Source organism: Sapajus apella, unplaced genomic scaffold, assembly GCF_009761245.1.
Source record: "Sapajus apella isolate SASKATOON/1434 unplaced genomic scaffold, GSC_monkey_1.0 scaffold12, whole genome shotgun sequence".
Taxonomy (NCBI): Eukaryota; Metazoa; Chordata; class Mammalia; order Primates; family Cebidae; genus Sapajus; species Sapajus apella.
In genome coordinates, this window is record NW_022436952.1 from 32,596,125 (window position 1) to 32,615,807 (window position 19,683).

The 19,683-nt window shown below is 42.7% G+C and overlaps 1 protein-coding gene across 2 annotated transcripts; it reads right to left on the minus strand.

Annotated features, from left to right (window-relative positions):
• Nucleotides 1-276: 276 nt before the first annotated feature.
• On the minus strand, nucleotides 277-19,681 carry SLFN5 (schlafen family member 5). 2 transcript variants are annotated; one of them, XM_032280873.1, is made up of 5 exons: nucleotides 19,441-19,681; nucleotides 9,499-10,550; nucleotides 8,186-8,311; nucleotides 4,752-5,472; nucleotides 277-4,599 (listed from the first exon to the last, which is right to left on the minus strand). In XM_032280873.1, the coding sequence occupies exons 2-5, from the start codon at nucleotides 10,508-10,510 to the stop codon at nucleotides 3,783-3,785; spliced, it is 2,676 nt and encodes an 891-aa protein (XP_032136764.1). In that variant the 5' UTR covers nucleotides 10,511-10,550; nucleotides 19,441-19,681; the 3' UTR covers nucleotides 277-3,782. The 2 variants fall into 2 exon arrangements, with proteins under 2 accessions (XP_032136764.1, XP_032136765.1); XM_032280874.1 differs by lacking the exon at nucleotides 19,441-19,681 and adding an exon at nucleotides 19,390-19,412.
• Nucleotides 19,682-19,683: the final 2 nt, after the last annotated feature.

Consider the following 19,683-nt stretch of genomic DNA (forward strand, 5'->3'; position numbering starts at 1 on the left):
CACTCATGTTACCCAGGCTGGAGTGCAATGGCGCAATCTCGGCTCACCGCAACCTCCGCCTCCTGGGTTCAGGCAATTCTCCTGCCTCAGCCTCCTGAGTAGCTGGGATTACAGGCACGCACCACCATGCCCAGCTAATTTTTTGTATTTTTAGTAGAGACGGGGTTTCACCATGTTGACCAGGATGGTCTCGATCTCTTGACCTCGTGATCCACCCGCCTCGGCCTCCCAAAGTGCTGGGATTACAGGCTTGAGCCACCGCGCCCGGCCTGTTTGTTTTTTTTAATGATCTAAACCCTGGTTTTATAGATTGAAAGAGAAGAATCTACCTGATATAAAAATATCTTTACTTTGTGAAGGTTTGTAACATTCTTTTCCGTAATTATTATTCCTACATATCTTAATTATATATATACGTGAATGGATTTAAGCTTCATTTTGGTCCAATTATAATAATATTTTATTTTCACATATTTTTGCTTATCTAGATTTCCTTACTGCGTAACTTTTCTTAAAGGATGATTCATGAGTCCTGTATTTCTAGGACTCTTTTATGTTCAAAAATACCCACTTGCTGCCTTTGTACTAGAATAATATTTTGACTAAGTTTAATATTTTTAGGTCAGAATTTATTTCCTTAAGAACTATACACATATTGCTTCACTGTCTTCTTAGACACTTGTGGTCAAGGTAGAGGAACCGGGACCATATTTATCTTCCCTTCTAAAACAACTGCAAAATCAGACAAAATATATGAAACAATAGGCCTCAAGATATTGGAAATCAGTCAGTGAAGGATACTGATCCCTGATCCCTGTCGTAATGTAGGATGTGGGAAACAGATGAGGTCACCTCTGTGACTGCCCCAGCTTAGTACCCTAGAGTTTCTAGTCTGCAATTCAGAGAGGAAAAACTTGGGTGTAGTGGGACAGGCTTTCAACTCTTGCTTTATTGAATTTATAGACTTCTCAAATTCTTCTATGGCATGGACATCTATGGGGAGATTTTGTTTGTTTTTTGAGACAGGGTCTCACTCTGTCACCCAGGCCGGAGTGCAATGCTGCGATCTTGGCTCACCATAACTTCTGCCTCCTGAGTTCAAGCAATTCTCATGCCTCAGCCTCCCAAGTAGCTGGTATTACAGGTGTGCACTATCACACCCAGCTAATTTTTGCATTTTTAGTAGAGACAGGGTTTCACCATGTTGGCCAGGCTGGTCTCAAACTCCTGACTTCAGGTGATACAACTGCCTTGGCCTCCCAAAGTGCTGGGAGGCTCCCAAAGTGTGCCACGGCGCCCGACCTATGGTGAGTTGTCTTTTGTCCCCTGAGTTATACATCCTTTCAGGATGGATTCTTCATCTGGTTTATGCCATGTTTATTTTTTACATTTTTTCCCTGTTGTCTTTCTGCCTAATGATCAGACGACTTATCTTTCTAATGCTTAATGAGGGTCGCTGGGTAGAGTCTTTCTTTTTAGTTTAAGATGGCATAGAAGGGCTCTCCTTGACAACTTTCTTAGAGAAACACACTTGTTTGGCTTCCTCTCCATGGTATAGCTGGAGGCCTGGGTAGTGTCTTCCATCTACTTTTCTGTAGCCTGATCTGATTTGGTGTGAGATGAGGCCCTCGCTGTTAACCTGGTTTCTACTCTTGATTGCTGCCTAGGAAATTCCATTATATCCGCTGAATTCCATGAAGGAGGCAAAGCATGCAGGAATAAGACACAGACCCCTTTGTTGAATTCATGTGAAATTCTGGAAAATCCCTCCTGTATCTACAGAGAGTTTTTGGGGACAGTCAGGGAATTCTATGCTATAGGGTCTACCTGGTGTTTCCCTGAGCTGCCTGCTCAATACCTCCGCCACCACCCTTCAAATTGGTCATATTAACAAGAATTCTGGTTTTCTTTTCTTTATGTGACATCTATTCATGACTACACTGGGCAGATGAGATAGTAGCTATGCCTTTATATAGAACTTTTAAATTCTATTTTTTATTTTATTTATTTATTTTTTAGAGACAGGGGCTTGCTCTGTCACCCAGGCTGGAGTGCGCTGGCAGGATCACAGCTCACTGTAACCTCAGACTCCTGAGCTCAAGTGATCTTCCTGCCTCAGCCTTCTAAGTAGATGGGACTCCAGGTGTTCACCATCATTCCCAGCTAAATTTATTTATTTATTTTTGAGAGACAGGGTCTCACTATGTTGCCCAAGCTGGTTTTGAACTCCTGGGCTCAAATAATCCTCCCACCTTGGCCTCCTAAAGTCTTGGAATTATAAGCATGAGCCACCATGCCCAACCTATTCTATTTTTTAAATTTTCATACATATCTGTTAGATGATTATAGTGTAAGGTTAAAACTCCATTCTTTGCTTCTCTGTTGCCGGTAAATTTTGGGCTATATTTTTACTAATTTTGCGCATTCTTTTACATATTGGTAAAGGGAGAGTCTGTAATCTGGATGTATTCAGATCTTTATTCAGAATTACCACTTGTTATATTAATCATTTTATCTTAAATATATCTCTACTTACTAGTGATTTGCAGTATAATCCAAGTTAGTCATAAAAACATTTCACAATAGATTAATTTCATGCTTTCCTGTGAAATTGTCTTAAAGAGTAAAGTTCTTAATATTGTCGGTAGCTGCCACAAATAAACCAATTCTAGCCTCAAGTTCATACTTCTTACAATTTTAAATTTCTTGATTCTTGGGAAATAGCAGGGTCTTGCTATTTTGAATAGAGAATTAACTCTTTGAATTTTTTAGTTTTTGTCTCTCAGAAAAGATGGATTTGTTGGCTTTAAATATTTAGAGAATTTCTAGAGACCCACAGGAAATGAGAAATTTGCACTTTTGTAGCAAAGGTTTTTGAAAGACTAGCTAAAATCCTGAAGACTTAGGAGAAGTAAGATATTAAACTGACTTTGTCATTTTGTTGATTATGAAATTAAATGAAAAAACAAAATGTAACCTTCAAGTCCAATACATTCGTCCTCCTAGGCCCTCTATCATCTTAAAATCAATCAATAAAACATAGTGTGCCTCCCTGGGGGACTGTGGCAGTCTTCCCTTCATGTAGTAACCTACGATGCTCCATAAGGATAAAAAAGCAGAGCTAAGGAGCAGATTCCAGATAACCAAAAGGCATACAAAAAGTATCTTAAAATATAGTGATCAAAAACCATCTAATGCCATTAAAAGCAAAAGCAGAAAAGAATAAAGTAACATCATGTGGTCTTGCGAAAAACAGCCCGTGATCTTACATTTCAAAACATGTCTTGCCTGTTCCTGGCCCCTACAAGGCCAGATGAGCCACCGCTCCATCCTTCACATTCTGCTTGCACATCCCATTCAAGCGTTTCTGCACGTGGCCATGTTAAAAACAACAAAGACATCTGAGTCTGCCTGGCACACTCAGGTCTTTTCATGACACTTTCTTCCCTCCCTGAGCACTTCCCTGACCACCCAAAATAACCACCCCATCCCTCCATCTGCCTACACACACACATACACACACACACACACACATCTCACAGTCTCAGGGGCCTCTAATTGCTGATATTCCTTATTACTATGGGAAACCCCTTGTCTATCTGTGTACTTGTCAGTGGTCTGTCTCTGCCCTAAAGGAGAAACCTTACATTGATTCATCCTCAATCCCCAGCACCTAGAAGAGTATGTGACTTAATAAGTGAGTGTGTGCTTACATGTTTGGATCAAATGATTTGATTAGAGATGAGAACCACTTACTTGTTTCTTAGCTTGGGGTTCTCCTATCACATAGAAGCCTTCAGAATGTACAGATGTCTTTTTGCCCTAGAAGCCAAACAGAGCAGAAGATTGTAGACCCCAGCCGGTTGGGCTACTCCTGGATTGATTCCAAACACGATGTTTCTTTCCAGGCCTGAAAAGCGACGGATATTGTCCAACACAATGTGATCGGCCAGAACATCCGACGCGTCCCCGATCTGCAGTAACGGATCAGATTCCTCATTGAGCTGAGACATTTTCCTCTTCCTCATTGCTGTTAGAAGCTTGTCTTTATATTTTTCCACTTCACCTGCTTTGCTGAAAAGCACAGCAATATCCTTGGGAAAATAACCATTCCTCAAGAGAAAACGGCACTTCTCTGCTACGTAAATCAGTATCTCCTCCAAGCTCAAGTCTTCAATAATCTCTAAGTTGCCTGGGACACCTTCAGTCCATTTAGGTTCGTGGTACATCACCAGGGCCCCAGGGGGCAGGTTAGGTGGAGGATTTTCTCTGACTTCCTGCATTACATGTTGTAGGTAATTGGCAATTGGATCTGCATTTCGGACCACTCTGGTGATCTCTTCTCTTGGAAACTGGTCTGAGGGAGGGGGGAGGCCACTGCAACTCAAGTGATTGGTCTGAAAGTAGTCCAGAAAGATCCAGAGAATTCCTGGGCCATCCCTTGCTGTCTGAGTGATGAACTTTGCCTTTGAATACCAGTCCCCATCTTCAGTGCGGAAATTCTGAGCTTCATCAATGACAATGTGCTGGATGTGTTCAAAGCCGTTTTTCATGAAGGTTTTCCGGGTCACTGCCTGGCAGATCTTTTTCGTGCTGCAACTGTAAGAAACACAATCAGGTTTTCCCCGATGAAACAAACAAAGCCAATTCTACTCTTAACTCCTCTGGGCATGGTAAATACATATGAATTTTAGCAAGTAAACTGAAAGCCACACCAGCCACAGTCACTCAAGAAAAGACAGGCAACATACCTCACCAACTTCCTCAGGGGCTGGTTTTCACAGATGTAGAGTATGTTATCCGGTTCACAGTGAAACACATTCTTGATCTTCTCCATGATCCTAAGAGCCAAGATAGTCTTCCCTGATCCAGGTAAGCCATGAACAAACAACTCTCTGGCCTTGCGAAGGTTCTTTGAAAGCAATTGATACTGTTTATCTGTCAGTAGGTTCAAAACATCAGAGCCCAGCTCTTCACTTAAGAAGGATTTGAACCCAAGCAAGACTATCACGAGGGACTGTAACAGGGCTTCCATGTGCAAGGGTTGCAAGACGTTATAGGATTCGGGGTAAATTTGTAAATATGAACTGTAAACGCCTTGTGAGCTTCTATCAGAATTCAGCACACAGACCAAGGGAGTGATGCATAATCTCCCAGTGTAACCACCTATGTTCACCAGCCTCTGCTTCAAAGAATAGGCAACTATCATAGAATAGCCCTTGCACCCTGCATCCCACTCGCTGAAGATGGTATAGAGAATAGGGGTGTTGTTCTGGGAAATTAGAAGAGCATCACAGATGACCCCCTGCTTCTCTTTCAGACCTAAGTCCACAGCCCAACTTCGAGAAAAAATCAATATTCCTTGAGAAAAAGGGCGCATTTCTGTATTTATTAAGTCTCTGAGTCCTTTATGTTGTGAGAAGAGCTCCCTGTAGAGGCTTTCTGGAGTATACACCACTCTGTCTGAAAATACTAGACAGGGAAAGAATTGGAATAAATTAGAAAATCCTCAGACAAACTAGTAATCATCATTATACGTAGAAGATTCAATCAACATCGGGACCCTATCATGTATCTACAATAGGTTATACATTAGTAATAAAAAGATAAACAATTCTTATTTTTTGGAGAATTTATTAGCTGGTATAAACAGAGATAATAATTATGGTACAAAATGGTCAATACAACCAGAGAGAAGGGCACAAAGTATTATGTGAATACCAAGGAAAGGTACAGTTTAGGAAAGAAGAAAATATAAAAGTCTTTATGAAGAAGGGAACACCTGAGCTGATTCTTGTTTCTGTTGTTGTTGTTTTTGTTTTTATGAGACAGTTTTGCTCTGTTTCGCAGGCAGGAGAACAGTGGCGCCATCTCAGCTCACTGCAACCTCCGTCTCCTGGGCTCAAGTGATTCTCCTGCCTTAGCCTTTCGAGTAGCTGGGACTACAGGCGTGCGCCACCACACCCGGCTAAGTTTTGTATTATTTGTAGAGATGGGGTTTCACCATGTTGGCCAGGCTGGTCTCGAACTCCTGGCCTCAAGTGATTCTCTCTCTTCAGCCTCCCAAAGTGCTGGGATTACAGGTGTGAGCCACCACACTCAACCCTGAGTTGTTTTTAAAGGACGACTTGGAATTAGGGAGTTGAGGAGAATAGAGAGACAGTCAAAAGAGGACACATGAGTAACACTCGGGGACAAGAAATAGCAAGGAAGCCAGGCATGGTGGCTCACGCCTGTAATCCCAGCACTCTGGGAGGCCGAGGCGGGCTGATCACTTAAGCCCAGGAGTGTAAGATCAGCCTGGCCAACATGGTGAAATCCCATCTCTACACATAATACAAAAATTAGCCAGGCATGGTGGTGTGTGCCTGTAATCCCAGCTACTCGGGGGGCTGAGGCACGAGAATTGCTTGAACCCAGGAGGCTGAGGTTGCAGTGAGCTGAGGTCACACCACTGCACTCTAGCCTGGGGAACAGAGCGAGACCCTGTCTCAAAAAAAAAAAAAAGCAAAGTCCATTCAGGTCACTCCAAGCAGTTTGTGTTGCTGACGACCAAAGTGAGAGGCAAAGCAGTGGAAACAAGGATGGGGAGGAAGGCATGAGAGTGCCATCTTAACACCTGGCAAGATTACGTACTATGTGGTTTCACTTACATGACATTCTGTAAAGCACAGCTGTAGGTACAGGCAACAGATCAATGGATGCCAGAGGTTAGGGATTTGGGGAGAGTTTGACTAAAAAGGGACAGCATGAAGGAGACTTTTTTGTTGTTATTGTTAGATGGGGTCTTGCTCTGTCACCTAAGCTGGAGTACAATGGTACAATCATAGCTCACTGCAGCCCCTACTTCCTGAGCTCAGGTAATTCTCTCACCTCAGCTTTCTAGGTAGCTGGGACTACAAGTGCACGCCACCATATCAAACTAATTTTTTAATTTTTTTTTTGAGACAGGGTTTCAGCATGTTGCCAGGCTGGTCTTAAACTCCTAGGCACAAGTGATCCTCCCACCTCAGTCTCTTAGAGTGCTGAGATTGTAGTGTGAGCCACCTCACCCAGCCATCTTTTTTTCTTTTTGGTAGGATAAAATGATTCTAAGCTTCTTCCAGAAAAGAAATGACATGATAATACCATGTTGGTAAAAGTGTATTTGGGTATATGTTTTGGATTACAATCTGGCAATATGCATCTAAATTTACAAGCAATTATTACTACTTGGAATTTATCCTTAAAGAACACCTCAGGTAGGAGGTATAGGAAGATGTATACTGTAGCATTGTTTTAAAAGGAAAAAATTAGACATCATCTAAAAGTCCATTAAAAAAATGACTGGGCTGGATGTGGTGGTTCACGCCTGTAATCCCAACTCTTTGGGAGGCTGAGGCAGTTCAAGACCAGCTTGGCCAACATGGCGAAACCCCATCTCTACTAAAAATACAAAAAATTAGCTGGGCGTGGTGGGTGCACCTCTGATCCCAGCTACCCAGGAGACTAAGGCAGGAGAATCACTTGAACCTGGGAGGCAGAGGTTGCAATGAGCCAAGGCTACACCATTGCACTCCAGCCTGGGCAACAAGAGCGAAACTCCATCTCAAAAAAAAAAAAAAAGACTGGTAGCTGGGAGTGGTGGCTTACGCCTGTAACCCCAGCACTTTGGGAAGCTCAGGTGGAAGGATTGCTTGAATCCAGGAGTTTGAAACCAACCTGGGCAACACAGGAAGACTCTGTCTCTACAAAAGTCAAACATTTAGCTGGGTGTAGGAGAGTGCTGCCCCTTTGTCGATGAGTCTTGCTATGTTGCCCAGGCTTGCCTCAAACCTCTGGACTTAAGCAGCTCCACACCTCACCCTCCCAAAGTGCTGGAATTACACATATGAGCACTGTGCCCAGTCTTTTCACTTTCTTTAAGGTATATTTTGGAGGAACAGTTCTTAATTTTAATGTAGTGAAATTTATCAATCTTTTTGTTTAAGTTTGATCCTTTTGCGTCTGGTTTAGGAAATCCTTTCCTACCCCAATGGCACAATTATTTATATACATTTTCTACTAAAAGTTTTAAAGGTTTGGTTCTCATATTTAAGTCCTTAAGCCTCTGGAATTGATCCTGTATATAATATAAAGTAGGAGTCCATTTTTTATATGAATGAACAATCAGCATATTCCAAAGCAACCAGAGATGGCTAATTACCTGGAAAGTAGCGTTTCTGCTGCTCTTTCAGACCTTCCAGATTCTTATGAATGCACACGGTGTTGCTGAGGGGTGTGGCAGATGACAAACTCAGCGCAAGGACCATCTCAGGACACCTGGAAAGATCTTAGGAAACAAGAACCAAGGATTCAATATGCAAAACGGCAGACCCCAACTTATAGCTGAGCGGTACTGCGAAATCTTTCACCTAGTCTTACAGATCAAGCCACGGCCCACAGATACTTGCCTTCACATCTCAGTTCAGCTCAGGAAAGCCTACTGAGGTTTTTGAAGAAAAAAAATAACCTAGCATGAACCAGCACTTTTAAATTTTATTATGTCAAAACAAAACTATTTTTATTTATTTTTTTGAGACAGTCTCACTCTGTTGCCCAGGCTGGAGTGCAGTGGCATGATCTCAGCTCACTGCAACACACTCAGCTAATTTTTTGTATTTTAGGTAGAGAAAGAGTTTCACCATGTTGGCCAGGCTGGTCTTGAACTCCTGACCTCAGGCAGGTCTCTGCCTCCCAAAGTGCTGGGGTTACAGGTGTGAGCCACCACACCCAGCCGATTTTTATATTTTTACAATGCTATTTTTTAAAGAAATAAGACGAGACGATGCAAAGGCCAAAGGATATAGATATCTCAGCAAATTCTGAAGGGGACGTTTTCTGGGCTGTTGAAGAAGTTACCATTGGTTTTCTCTTGTTTAATTTTATTACAGGCTTTCCTTTTCCAGGGTGGATGCACGTCACCAACTGTCTTCTTTGGCTTATCACGTACTGGCTCCCCAAAGGAAAAGTGAGAAAGGAGAGGGAAAGCCATGATTTGGTCATGTTTTGGTTCAAAAAATGGAAGTGGGCAGTGAGAAAGGGAGAATATTTAAGAAGTGAAATTCAGAGGAAAATGACAGCAAGTTAAAGGGGACACATCTGTACATGTGAAAAAAAGAAATTTCCTAAATACTTAAATGCAAGCTCATAATTGAAAAATAAGAGAAGAGGCTTGACTATGAACATAAGAAAAGATGTGAAAATTATATAACTAGGTCAAACAGCCTCCTGCACCAGCCTCTCATGGGGCTACTAGCCAGGGCATCTGTTGAATAAAGGCTATTTAAGATGGTAAAAGAAAGGAAGGGGCAATAATCCATGAACTGCATCTACAGGAATTAATAAGTCAGATATTTGCAACTCAGAGACTAAATCTTTCCCCAGATTCCAAGGAATACCATACCTCTCTTTCCTCTCTGCCCCGCCCTGCCCTGCTGCCAGCAAACATTACAACCATTGTTGATCTTGCTCCCTGACCTGGGTCGGCTTTCATCATCCAAGCAGTCCATTCTCTTGTGAGCAACTGTCTCACACGGTTGTCTTTCACCTGCCAGGAACTAGGCACTTTGGCAAACACTGCACAGCAGAATCGCTCCACCTTGATTGCACAGACATATCCACGGAGAGCCCCCTTATCATGTACTTCAAGAAAGTTAACGACATATTGTATCTCAGGCCTCTGTGTGCAGAAATGATGGACAGGTAACTTCTTAATACAGCAATCAATAGAAGTCCTCAAGCTGGTAAGGTCTATTTTCTCTTTTTCACATCCAATCACTTGACAAGTCTCATCGTGCACACCAAAAAATACACATCCTCCTTCAGTATTTGCAAATGCAGAAACACACTTCGGAAGTCTGTCTTTAACACAGTGTGACACGTCTGTCGAGAACATCACAAATTCAACATGTGTAGACTCAGGAAAGTTGAGTTTTTCCAGGTACTGAAGTCGCTTTCTATCAAATAAAGCAGCAGCTGAGGCATTTATGTTACCTTCATGTTGTAAACTACCCTGAGCTGCCTGTGGACTTAATGAATTGGAAACATTAATATTCATAGGAGTCTGAGTCCTCCTTTTGAGGAATGCCAGAGCTTCCTGAGAATCCATGGTATCAGTGGATGTTCTCTGTCTGTGGTACAAATTGGAGCATAAGGTAGCAAGTGGCACGCCATCCTCCGTGTCCCATGATTTCACAAACATCAAAAAGTAGTTTTCCTTCTGCATTGCATCTAAATATCTTCTGAAAATTGGAGGCACATCCAATCCTAATCCATGAGTCTCATAATTGTAGCCTTTGTTTTCAATCTCAGCCTTGATTACGCCCCCACCAGAATTCAGCAGAGCACACACTGCCTGCAGGATGATTTCATTCTGTTTCTCCCGCAGGCGAGGGTCCATCTCCTGCCTCTGCTGAGTCCCAAGGGTGACTTTTCCTGCATCTACAACACACTCAGGAAAGTTTGTATCCAAATCAATCCTAAGACTCATCTTCTCAGGACTTGGCCTATTCCTATCCTGAAATGTTCTCCTGGAAAACAGAAAGATGGAACCGTTAGAACAGGACCTAAATACCCATTAACAGTAGACTGGATAAAGAAAATGTGGTACATATACACCATGGAATACTATGCAGCCATAAAAAAGGATGAAATTATGTCTTTTGCGGGAACATGGATGGAGCTGAAGGCCATGATCCTAAGCAAACTAACACAGGAAGAGAAAACCAAATACTGGATGTTCTCACTTATAAGTGGGAGCTAAACAACAAGTACATATGTACACAAAGAAGGGAACAACAGACATGGGGGGGCCTACTTGAGGGTGGAGGTTGGGAGGAAGGTAAGGATCGTAAAACTACCTATTGGATACTAAGCTTATTACTTGAGTGAGGAAATACTTTGTACACCAAATCCCTGCAACACACAATTTACCTATAAAACTGGCACATGTACCCCTGAAACTAAAATTAAGGTTAAAATAATATTAATAAATAAAGAGAATTGGATTTTTTTTTTTTTTTAGAAAAGAAGAACTTAAAACTAGAGATAATATATCCTGCTTGATAGCTTCCAGTTTCAGTTTTGAGTTATAATACATCAACAAATAATATTAGGTCAGCATCCTCAATGAGAGGACTAATTAATCCTCAATTAATCTGAGCCAGATACAGAAAGTTATTTAACCATGATAAGATAATCATGGTTAAATTATCGTGGATCCCCTTCCTCTGGTAGGGGCAGGAGAGAAGCAGGATTCTGAGTGTTTCTGATGAATAGTAATGTGAGAGGAAGAGAGTAACAGAAACTCACAAGCGGTGCTGGCTGACAAGTGTTATGTGTTCTCAGTCAATACTAATGTCTGTGCAGGCTGGGCACAGTGGCTCACGCCTGTAATCCCAACAGTTTCGGAGTCTGAGGTGGGAGGATCACCTGAGGTCGGGACTTTGAGACCAGCCTGACAACATGGTAAAACCCTGTCTCCACTAAAAGTACAAAAATTAGCAGGGTGTGGTGGTGTGCATCTATAGTCCCAGCTACTCAGGAGTTGAGGTAGGAGAATCACTTGAACCTCGGAGGCAGAGGTTGCAGTGAGCCGAGATTGTGCCACTGCACTCCAGTCTGGGTGACAGAGCAAGGCTCCATCTCAAAAAAAAAAAAAAGTAACGTCTGCGCTGCATGAGAAACCATGAGGTCAAGCAGGGAGAGAGCCTAGAGCCAGTTTGGCAGAAGCATTATCTAGTTTTGCAGTGACAGCGAATGCCTTAAAACAAGAGAAATAAGCCTTTGAAACGGGTCAAGAGCAAGGCTATGGTAAATAATGGGGTTTTAATGGTTTCCATGGAGTTAAAGTCCCAAGGGCTTGCCCAGATCTCTCTTGCACAAATAGACAAAATGGCTTTCTATAGTTGGGGTGCTTTGGGAAGGATGCTGTTGAAGAACTTATTTCAGGTTCCAGGAGGTCTTTATGTTTGGACTTTCAAAGGAGAGAATCCCTCACTGAAGACCTAGTCCATCCATAAAGGGGTGCTTCAATTTCAGAAAACTTTGGCACCTGTTGTCTGCAATATACTAGGTAAACCTAGAAATCCTCTCGTCTGCCATTTTGTGAGGGTTTGACAATAACTTTGGATGATCTTTAGTCTATCAGGAGAAAATACTTATCCCTCCTTAGACAGGTTTACCCAAAACAATGAATTGTGTTTTGGTAAAACTGTAATTTAGCTTTAAAAATTTTATGTCCCTTTTTTGCTAAGACTGAGAGCAAGTAAATGGAATCCTTTTAACAGGCTTCTTTGTTCTCTGAACAAAGTAGATCATTTTTATATTGTATCAGAACTGAATCACAAGGGAAATTTATATCTTTTAACTCTTGGTTGAGCACCTGGACAAAAACAGGGTCTTCACTGAATCTCTGGAGCATGACTGTCCAGTTATACCATTGCCCTCCCCAAGACAAGGGCAGAAAAGTATTGACTGTCGTTGTCTAGAGGTGCACTGAAAAAGGCAGAGAAAATTTCTACTACAGTAAAGCAAGTGACTTCAGGTAGAATTGATGAAAGATGGTGTGAGAGTTAGGTACTACTGGGGAAAAAAAATACAATTTTCTTGATGGTTCTAAAGTCTTAAATCAGTATCTTCATCCACTTGGTTTCTTTGCTGGCAGGGCAGGAGTGTTACAAGGGGATACGAACGGACATTTGGATATAAGACCTTCAACCATAGGTTCGAGCCCTTCCTTTGCTTCTGACTTCAGTGGATATTGGGGAAGTCTGGGTAATGGTTTCACAGGATCTGTCTGAATTTAGTAAGTTCTGCTTATCATTTTGCTGCTCCAATTATGTGTCCTATGTAAGTGGAATTTTTAGCCCCTTAGACTATCAGGTTTGATGTCAAGATATTTATTTCGAGTATGCATCACATATTATAGAGAAAGCAAAGGTATATTCAGAGCAGGTGCAACTTGATTATGTATAGAGAAGTCTCTGGAACATCAATAAATATTACAATTCCATTTGCAAATTAAGTCTCTGTTAAATTTGTAGTCATGGTATCAAAGAGCAGGAAGGAAAGTTTTTTCAGTCAGGGCCCAAGGGTTACAGTTAAGGGCTGGGAGATGGAATAAATATGTGGGTTATATGTGGGTTATTTGAAATACCTACCACCTGTGTGATCTGTTTACTCAGAAGAAGAGATTGAACAAAAGGGACAGAGTTTAACATAGAAAGAGTAGCACCATGTTTACCAGAAATTGATGAGGTTGATCACCTGTATTTATAGTTAAATCACCTTGAGTGTTTAGAGAAAGGCAGAGTATTGGGTAGTTTCTCCTTCCTCTGAGCACCCTCATTGATTTGAACTGATGGATTTTTATTTGTCTTGGTTCTGTTTACAAGATTTGTTAAGTGTCCTTGTCAACAGGTGGTTGACTGGGAAGTGGGCCACAAGTTTATTTTGAATCCTGTCTGATTTTGGTTGTAAAGCCCTTTCAAAATGTTCTGCCAGGTGTTACCATTCAGATAAAGCAGCTGTTTTCCATTCTAATTTCTGTTTTAGAATGAAGTCTCCAATTTCATGTTTAACTCCATTGACAAAATGAGATGAAAGGCTGCTTTTTACCACCTTCTTTTACTGATGTGTTGGAAGGTACTTTCTAACCTATCCTAAAAAAGTCTGTTAGTTTTGTTTTTTTGTTTGCATGGTCCAATGGATTTTTATTAGAAATGTTTTGGGTATGGCTTTTAGGAGACTTTGCCTTACTTTTTGGACATTTTTTTTTTTTAAACTTTCAGATTTACTGTGGAAAGAGGGATACTGTGTGTCCCTTTCCGAGTCCGTCCAATCAGCTTTTTCCCTCCAGGATTTAGCACCTGAGTTTCTGACCAACATGTGTACAAGTTGATAGATGTTAGGTAACCCTGGGTCATATATACCCAGAAGAATTCTAAATTCTTTTATGATTTTTTTGCTGGTCTTTTCTAGGTTTAGGGAAACCTTTAAGTATAAGTCTTAATTCAGCTCAGATCAAAGGTTTAAATTCTACAGATGTCCACATACCTGGTTTAATAAGAGAAATGGATATTCAAAGGCAACTGGAATTTTGGAGTTTTAGGAGAATTATTAAGCAAAGGGAAGGGGTCTGAACAAGGGGAAGAGAAGTGAGGAGTTCACTGAAGTACAGGAGAGAGGTTATTGAAAGTAATGGCAAAAACCACAATTACTCTTGCACCAACCTAATAGAAGAATAAGGAGGAAAAGAGAGAACTGGATGCCGGGAGGCAACTGGAGGACAAGAAAAAGAAGCATTTACTAAGGAAATGAGTCTAGTTTGTTGTTGCTTACGTCTATCAAGTTTCCCATTGGTTTTGGGCAAAAAATCTTTTAATGAAGCAATTTTTGATCAGAATTTCATTTGGAGACCTCTGCCTACCAATAAAAAACTGCAGCCCCATTGATCCTGAGAAGTCTTATTCCTGCTTTCCTAAGGTCCATGTCAAATGAACAATTTTGTTCAAGCCAAATGTTCCCCAGAGTAGCCACTAAAGGCCCAAATCATCCTTGGAGGCAAGCCATTAGGAAGGTAGGCGCATGAGTTAGTGTTGTACAAAGAAGAAGCAGTTTTTCTAGATGAGGAGGGTGTTTAGACTTAGAAGACCCCATAAGAGCTGTTGACTGTCAGTGGGAGTATAATTCTTGTGCATTTTCTGTCTCAGGTCCCCAGTCTTACAGCTGGCCACCTCCTAACACAGACTAGACAATCTGTGTCCCCCCAGTAGGCAGAAAAGCAGAGACAGAACTCCCTGTGGACCAAAACGAAGCTCTCAGGACAAAAACTCAAGATGGAAAAAGAACCTGAGGTGGTGTTATAGGTGACCCACAAAGAAGTTTGTCCACATGGACATGAGTTCAGGGAAAACCACAAACTCACTGGACTGTGAGTGAGCTTGAATAGGCTTTTAGGATCTATGCCTGTGTCCAACCTTGTCATCCTCCTTCTTAGGACAAACCACTTTTAAACAGCACAACACAAACACACACAAAAGACAACAAAAAGGGGTGAAAGGGAATGGCCTGATTCCACCTAGGGTGCCAAATATATGGGAACCAATAACAAAACCCAGGTTTCAAATGAGAATAAATAGCTGAGGAACTCAACACAAAGAGACATTCAGAGCCAGTGCTGACTTATCACATCAGTGCAAACTCAACAAGCCACGCACTGCAAGGTGTAAGGTGCCTCTGTAGCAGCCATGCCTGTTTGAAAATGGGAGTCCACACAATGGGAAGTGCAGGTGGTATCTCAGTGAAACATTCAAGGAAATTTGCGCCTGGCCTAGATGCACAATAAATTTTTTAAAAATGATATATTGGAGCCGAGCACAGTGGCTCACGCCTGTAATCCCAGCACTTTGGAAGACCGAGGCGGGTGGATCACGAGGTCAGGAGTTCAAGACTAGCCTGGCCAAGATGGTGAAACCCCATCTCTACTAAAAATACAAAACTTAGCTGGGCGTGGTGGCAGACGCCTGTAATCCCAGCTACTCAGGAGGCTGAGGCAGAGAATTGCTTGAACCTGGGAGGCGGAGGTTGCAGTGAGCCGAGATCACATCACTGCACTCCAGCCTGAGTGACAGAGCAAGATTCCATCTCAAAAAAATAATAATAAATAAAAAATAAAGATATGGCCGGACGCGGTGGCTCACGCCTGTAATCCCAGCACTTTGGGAGGCCGAGGCAGGTGGATCACGAGGTCAAGAGATCGAGACCATCCTGGTCAACATGGTGAAACCCCGTCTCTACTAAAAATACAAAAATTCAGCTGGGCATGGTGGCGCGTGCCTGTAATCTCAGCTACTCAGGAGGCTGAGGCAGGAGAATTGCCTGAACCCAGGAGGCGGAGGTTGCGGTGAGCCGAGATCGCGCCATTGCACTCCAGCCTGGGTAACAGGAGCGAAACTCCGTCTCAAAAAAATAAAATAAATAAAATAAAATAAAGATATATTAGATTTTAAGAACCTCTCCTTTTTGAAAGACACAGTTAAGAGAATGAAAATATAAGCCCCAGCTTGTTAGACGACAGGGTAATAGGAGGAGCAAGAGCATCAGGATGGTGCTAATGGACGCTGGGCTTAATACGTAAGTGGTGGGATGATCTATGCAGCAAATCACCATGGCAACACGTTTACCTAGGTATCAAATCTGCATGTCTGGCCCAAGTACCGCTGAACTTAAAATAAAGGTTGAAGAAAAAGAAAAGAAAATATAAGCCCCTGACTGGAAGAAAGTGTTTGCAAATTACATAACTGATAAAGAACTTGTATGTAGATTATACATAGAACACTCAAAAAGTAATGATAAAAAAACAAACAACCCAATTTAAAAATGAATAAAATATTTGAACCGACAATTTGCCAAAGAAGATATATAGATAGCAAGTAAACATATTGAATTATGCTCAACATCATTAGTCATTAGGGAAATGCCTATTAAAACCTCAGAGAGAGACCACTACACATCTATTAGAATGGCTAAAATGACTACTATACCAGTTGTTGGTGAAGCTGTGAAGGAATGGGCACACTCATACACTCATGGTAGCGACATAAAGGGATACAACCATTTTGGAAAAGAATTTGGCAGTTTCTTAAGAGGTTCTGCATACGCTTACCATATGACCCAGCCATTCCACACCAAAGTATTTACCCAAGAAGAAAAAAAAGCATATGTCCACACAAAGATTTGTACATGAATGTTCATAACATTTTTATTTGTAAAAGCCATAAGCTGGAAACAATCCAAATGCCCATCAGCAGATGAATGAAGAAGCCAGTATTGATTATCCATATAATGGAAGGCTACTCAACAATAATAAAAAGGAAAGAACTATTGGTACCCACAATGACATAGATGAATCTGAACACAATGACGCTGAGTGACAGAAGCCAGACATAAAGGAGTGTATATTGTATGATTCCTTTGCCATGACAATAATATTGGAAATGATTTCTATTTTCTGATAGTATAAAGTAGTCCTCCCTTATCCTTTGTTTGGCGTTCCATGCTTTCAGTTACCACAGTCAACTCTGGTCCAAAAATATTAAATGAGAAATTCCAGAAATAAACAATTCATAACTTTCAAATTTCACTCTGAGTAGCCTGATGAAATCTCATGCTGTCCACTCCCTTCCACCTGAGACATGAGTCCTCACACCTGGGATGTGCTCCCACCTGGGACGTGCTTCCACGTGGGACATGAATTATCCCTTTGTCTGGTGTACTCACCCCGTTTATGCTACTAGCCCTTAGTCACTTAGTAGCCTTCTTACTTATCACATTGACTCTAATACTGCTTCCCTTATTTCATTTAATGGCCCCAAATCTCCAGAGTAGTGATGCTGGCAGTTCAGATATGCCAAAGAAAAGCCTTTATTTAAGTGAAACAGTGAACGTATTGAAAAAAACATAGTAGCTATAGGGTTTGGTACTACCCATGGTTTCAGGCATCTGGTTTCAGACATCTACTTAATCTACTTAGGGTGTTGCAACATATCCCGGTTAAAGGGGGACTGCTGTAAACATCTGTGAATTTTCATAATCTGACCAGGAGTGGATTACAGTATTTTCCTCTTCTTCCTCTTACATGGAAATAATAAAACTGCTCATTTTCTCAAACAAAAGAGTTTAAGTCTTGTGACTTTTGTTTTGGATGTAGGGGGTAGGGCGGGGGGAAATTCATGTGATTCTCCTGCCTCAGGCTCTGAGTAGTTAGAATTACAGTCATGTGCCATCACACCCAGATATTTTTTGTATTTTTTGTAGAGATGGGGTTTCACCATGTTGGCCAGGCTGGTCTTGAACTCCTGATCTCAAGTGATCCGCCCGCCTCAAGTGATCTGCCCACCGCAGCCTCCCAAAGTGCTGGAATTACATGCTTAAGCCACCGCGCCCAACCTTTTGTGATATTTAAATGAACGCTTCTGATACAGGATGTTGCTACGCTGAACTGCTTCTTTGTTTATCCTGCCACAGGAACTCTCATCTCCCATCAGGCAGATTAAGAATCAGTTTCTTTTTCCCCAGAAAGGCAGGCACAGTCTCCACCCCGTTCTCACAGGGCAAGGCTAAACAAACTTTAGCACTGCCCTCATCTTCTCCCTGAGGCTTGGCTCTGAAACACCGCCCCACCAACCCCTATTGGTAGGGGATGGGGAGGAACTATTGAAAAGTTCCCACCATTTTCCCACAGGCAACCCCTCCTGCCTGCACTAGTGCTAAAGGATGCCCTTCTGGTGCAACCGAGCCCCTTGAGATTTCAGCACCCCAACATTTTAGTGATGAAACCATGAAAATTCTGATGAGGACTTTCCTGGTTTGCATATGTTAAATACCCGTTTTTGCCCAATATTCCTTGTTCTGGCAATGTAATTATAAACTGTTTCTTTGTCAAGCAGGAGGATATAGCCTCAGAGTCATGAAAAAATTTTGCAGAAGGAACGAATGCCTCTAAGACCATAGTGACCAGCTGCTGACGCCCACAAGTCTGGTGGTTCAAGGTGTCATCTGAGATGAAGCGACACAGACTTTCCCCCTAGGTTCCCTGAAACTCTCCCTACCTTACTTCCTAATCTCATAAAAACTCTCTGCTACTTATTTTTGTAAGGGTGGATTTGAGAGATCCTGCCCTCTTGCCTTCTCGCTTTGGCCAAATGGAGTAAACCTTCCCCTGTCTCCAAGCACCTGTGTGTCAGTGTTTGGCATCAATAGCACATCGGGTTCGTGAGCCTGAATCTGGGCTTCTACGACTCTGGTTCCTGGGACTCGGGCAAAAGGGAAAGCGAATCACACCACAGTCTCAGCCACTACGGACAGAACCCACAGGGGCTGTTAGCCGCTCCATGGGGGATACAGGGCTTAGTGGGCCACCCTAGGAGCCTGCCCCTGTTGTTACAGTTTGAAGACTGACGTTCCAAGCCACGGGCTTCTAGGCAAGCCTCTGGGACGCAGCCTCTTGTAATAGACTGGACATTTGCCCTATTTGTCCCCAGGCCACAACGCATTTAGCTTCACCCTCGGGAGCCTAAGTCCCCGATTTCGTCGTTTTCCCTCAAGTCCTTCGTGCTCCTGAACCGTGGGAAATGTTGCCAGGCTTGGTTTGAGAAGATTTAGGCTGTGCTGGCCGGCGTCTCTCCCTCCTCCCCAGCTCGCCCCGCGTTCCGAGCCCCCCAGCTCCCTGCCCTCCGCCGCTAGCGTCGTTAGAGGTGCTCCTGAGTCAACAAACTAAGTCTCCCCAGCGGGAAAGGGGCTCTCCCGGCAGCGTCCAGACCTGGGGAGCTGCAGTCGCCACAGCCCCATAGGAGAACCCGCGCAGACCTGGGGAGGTTTGGGGAAGACCTGCGCAAAGAAGCGCGGGGGACTCATTACCCGCCGGGGTTCTCCTCTGCAGCGCGTCTCCCTCCAGGAGCAGGAAACGGAGCCTCCCAAGTCCAGAGCAGAGAACTTGACACCGCAGGTCCGGGGCTTATATCAGCTGAGCTCCATGACACCTCCCGGGGCGGGGTTTCGCGCAGGAGACAGAGGGACAGCCCAATCTCATCGTTGTGTGGAGCGCGAAGCCCCTCCTGCAAAGGCAACAGGCTTGGTCAACTTTGGGTGGACTAGGGAGGA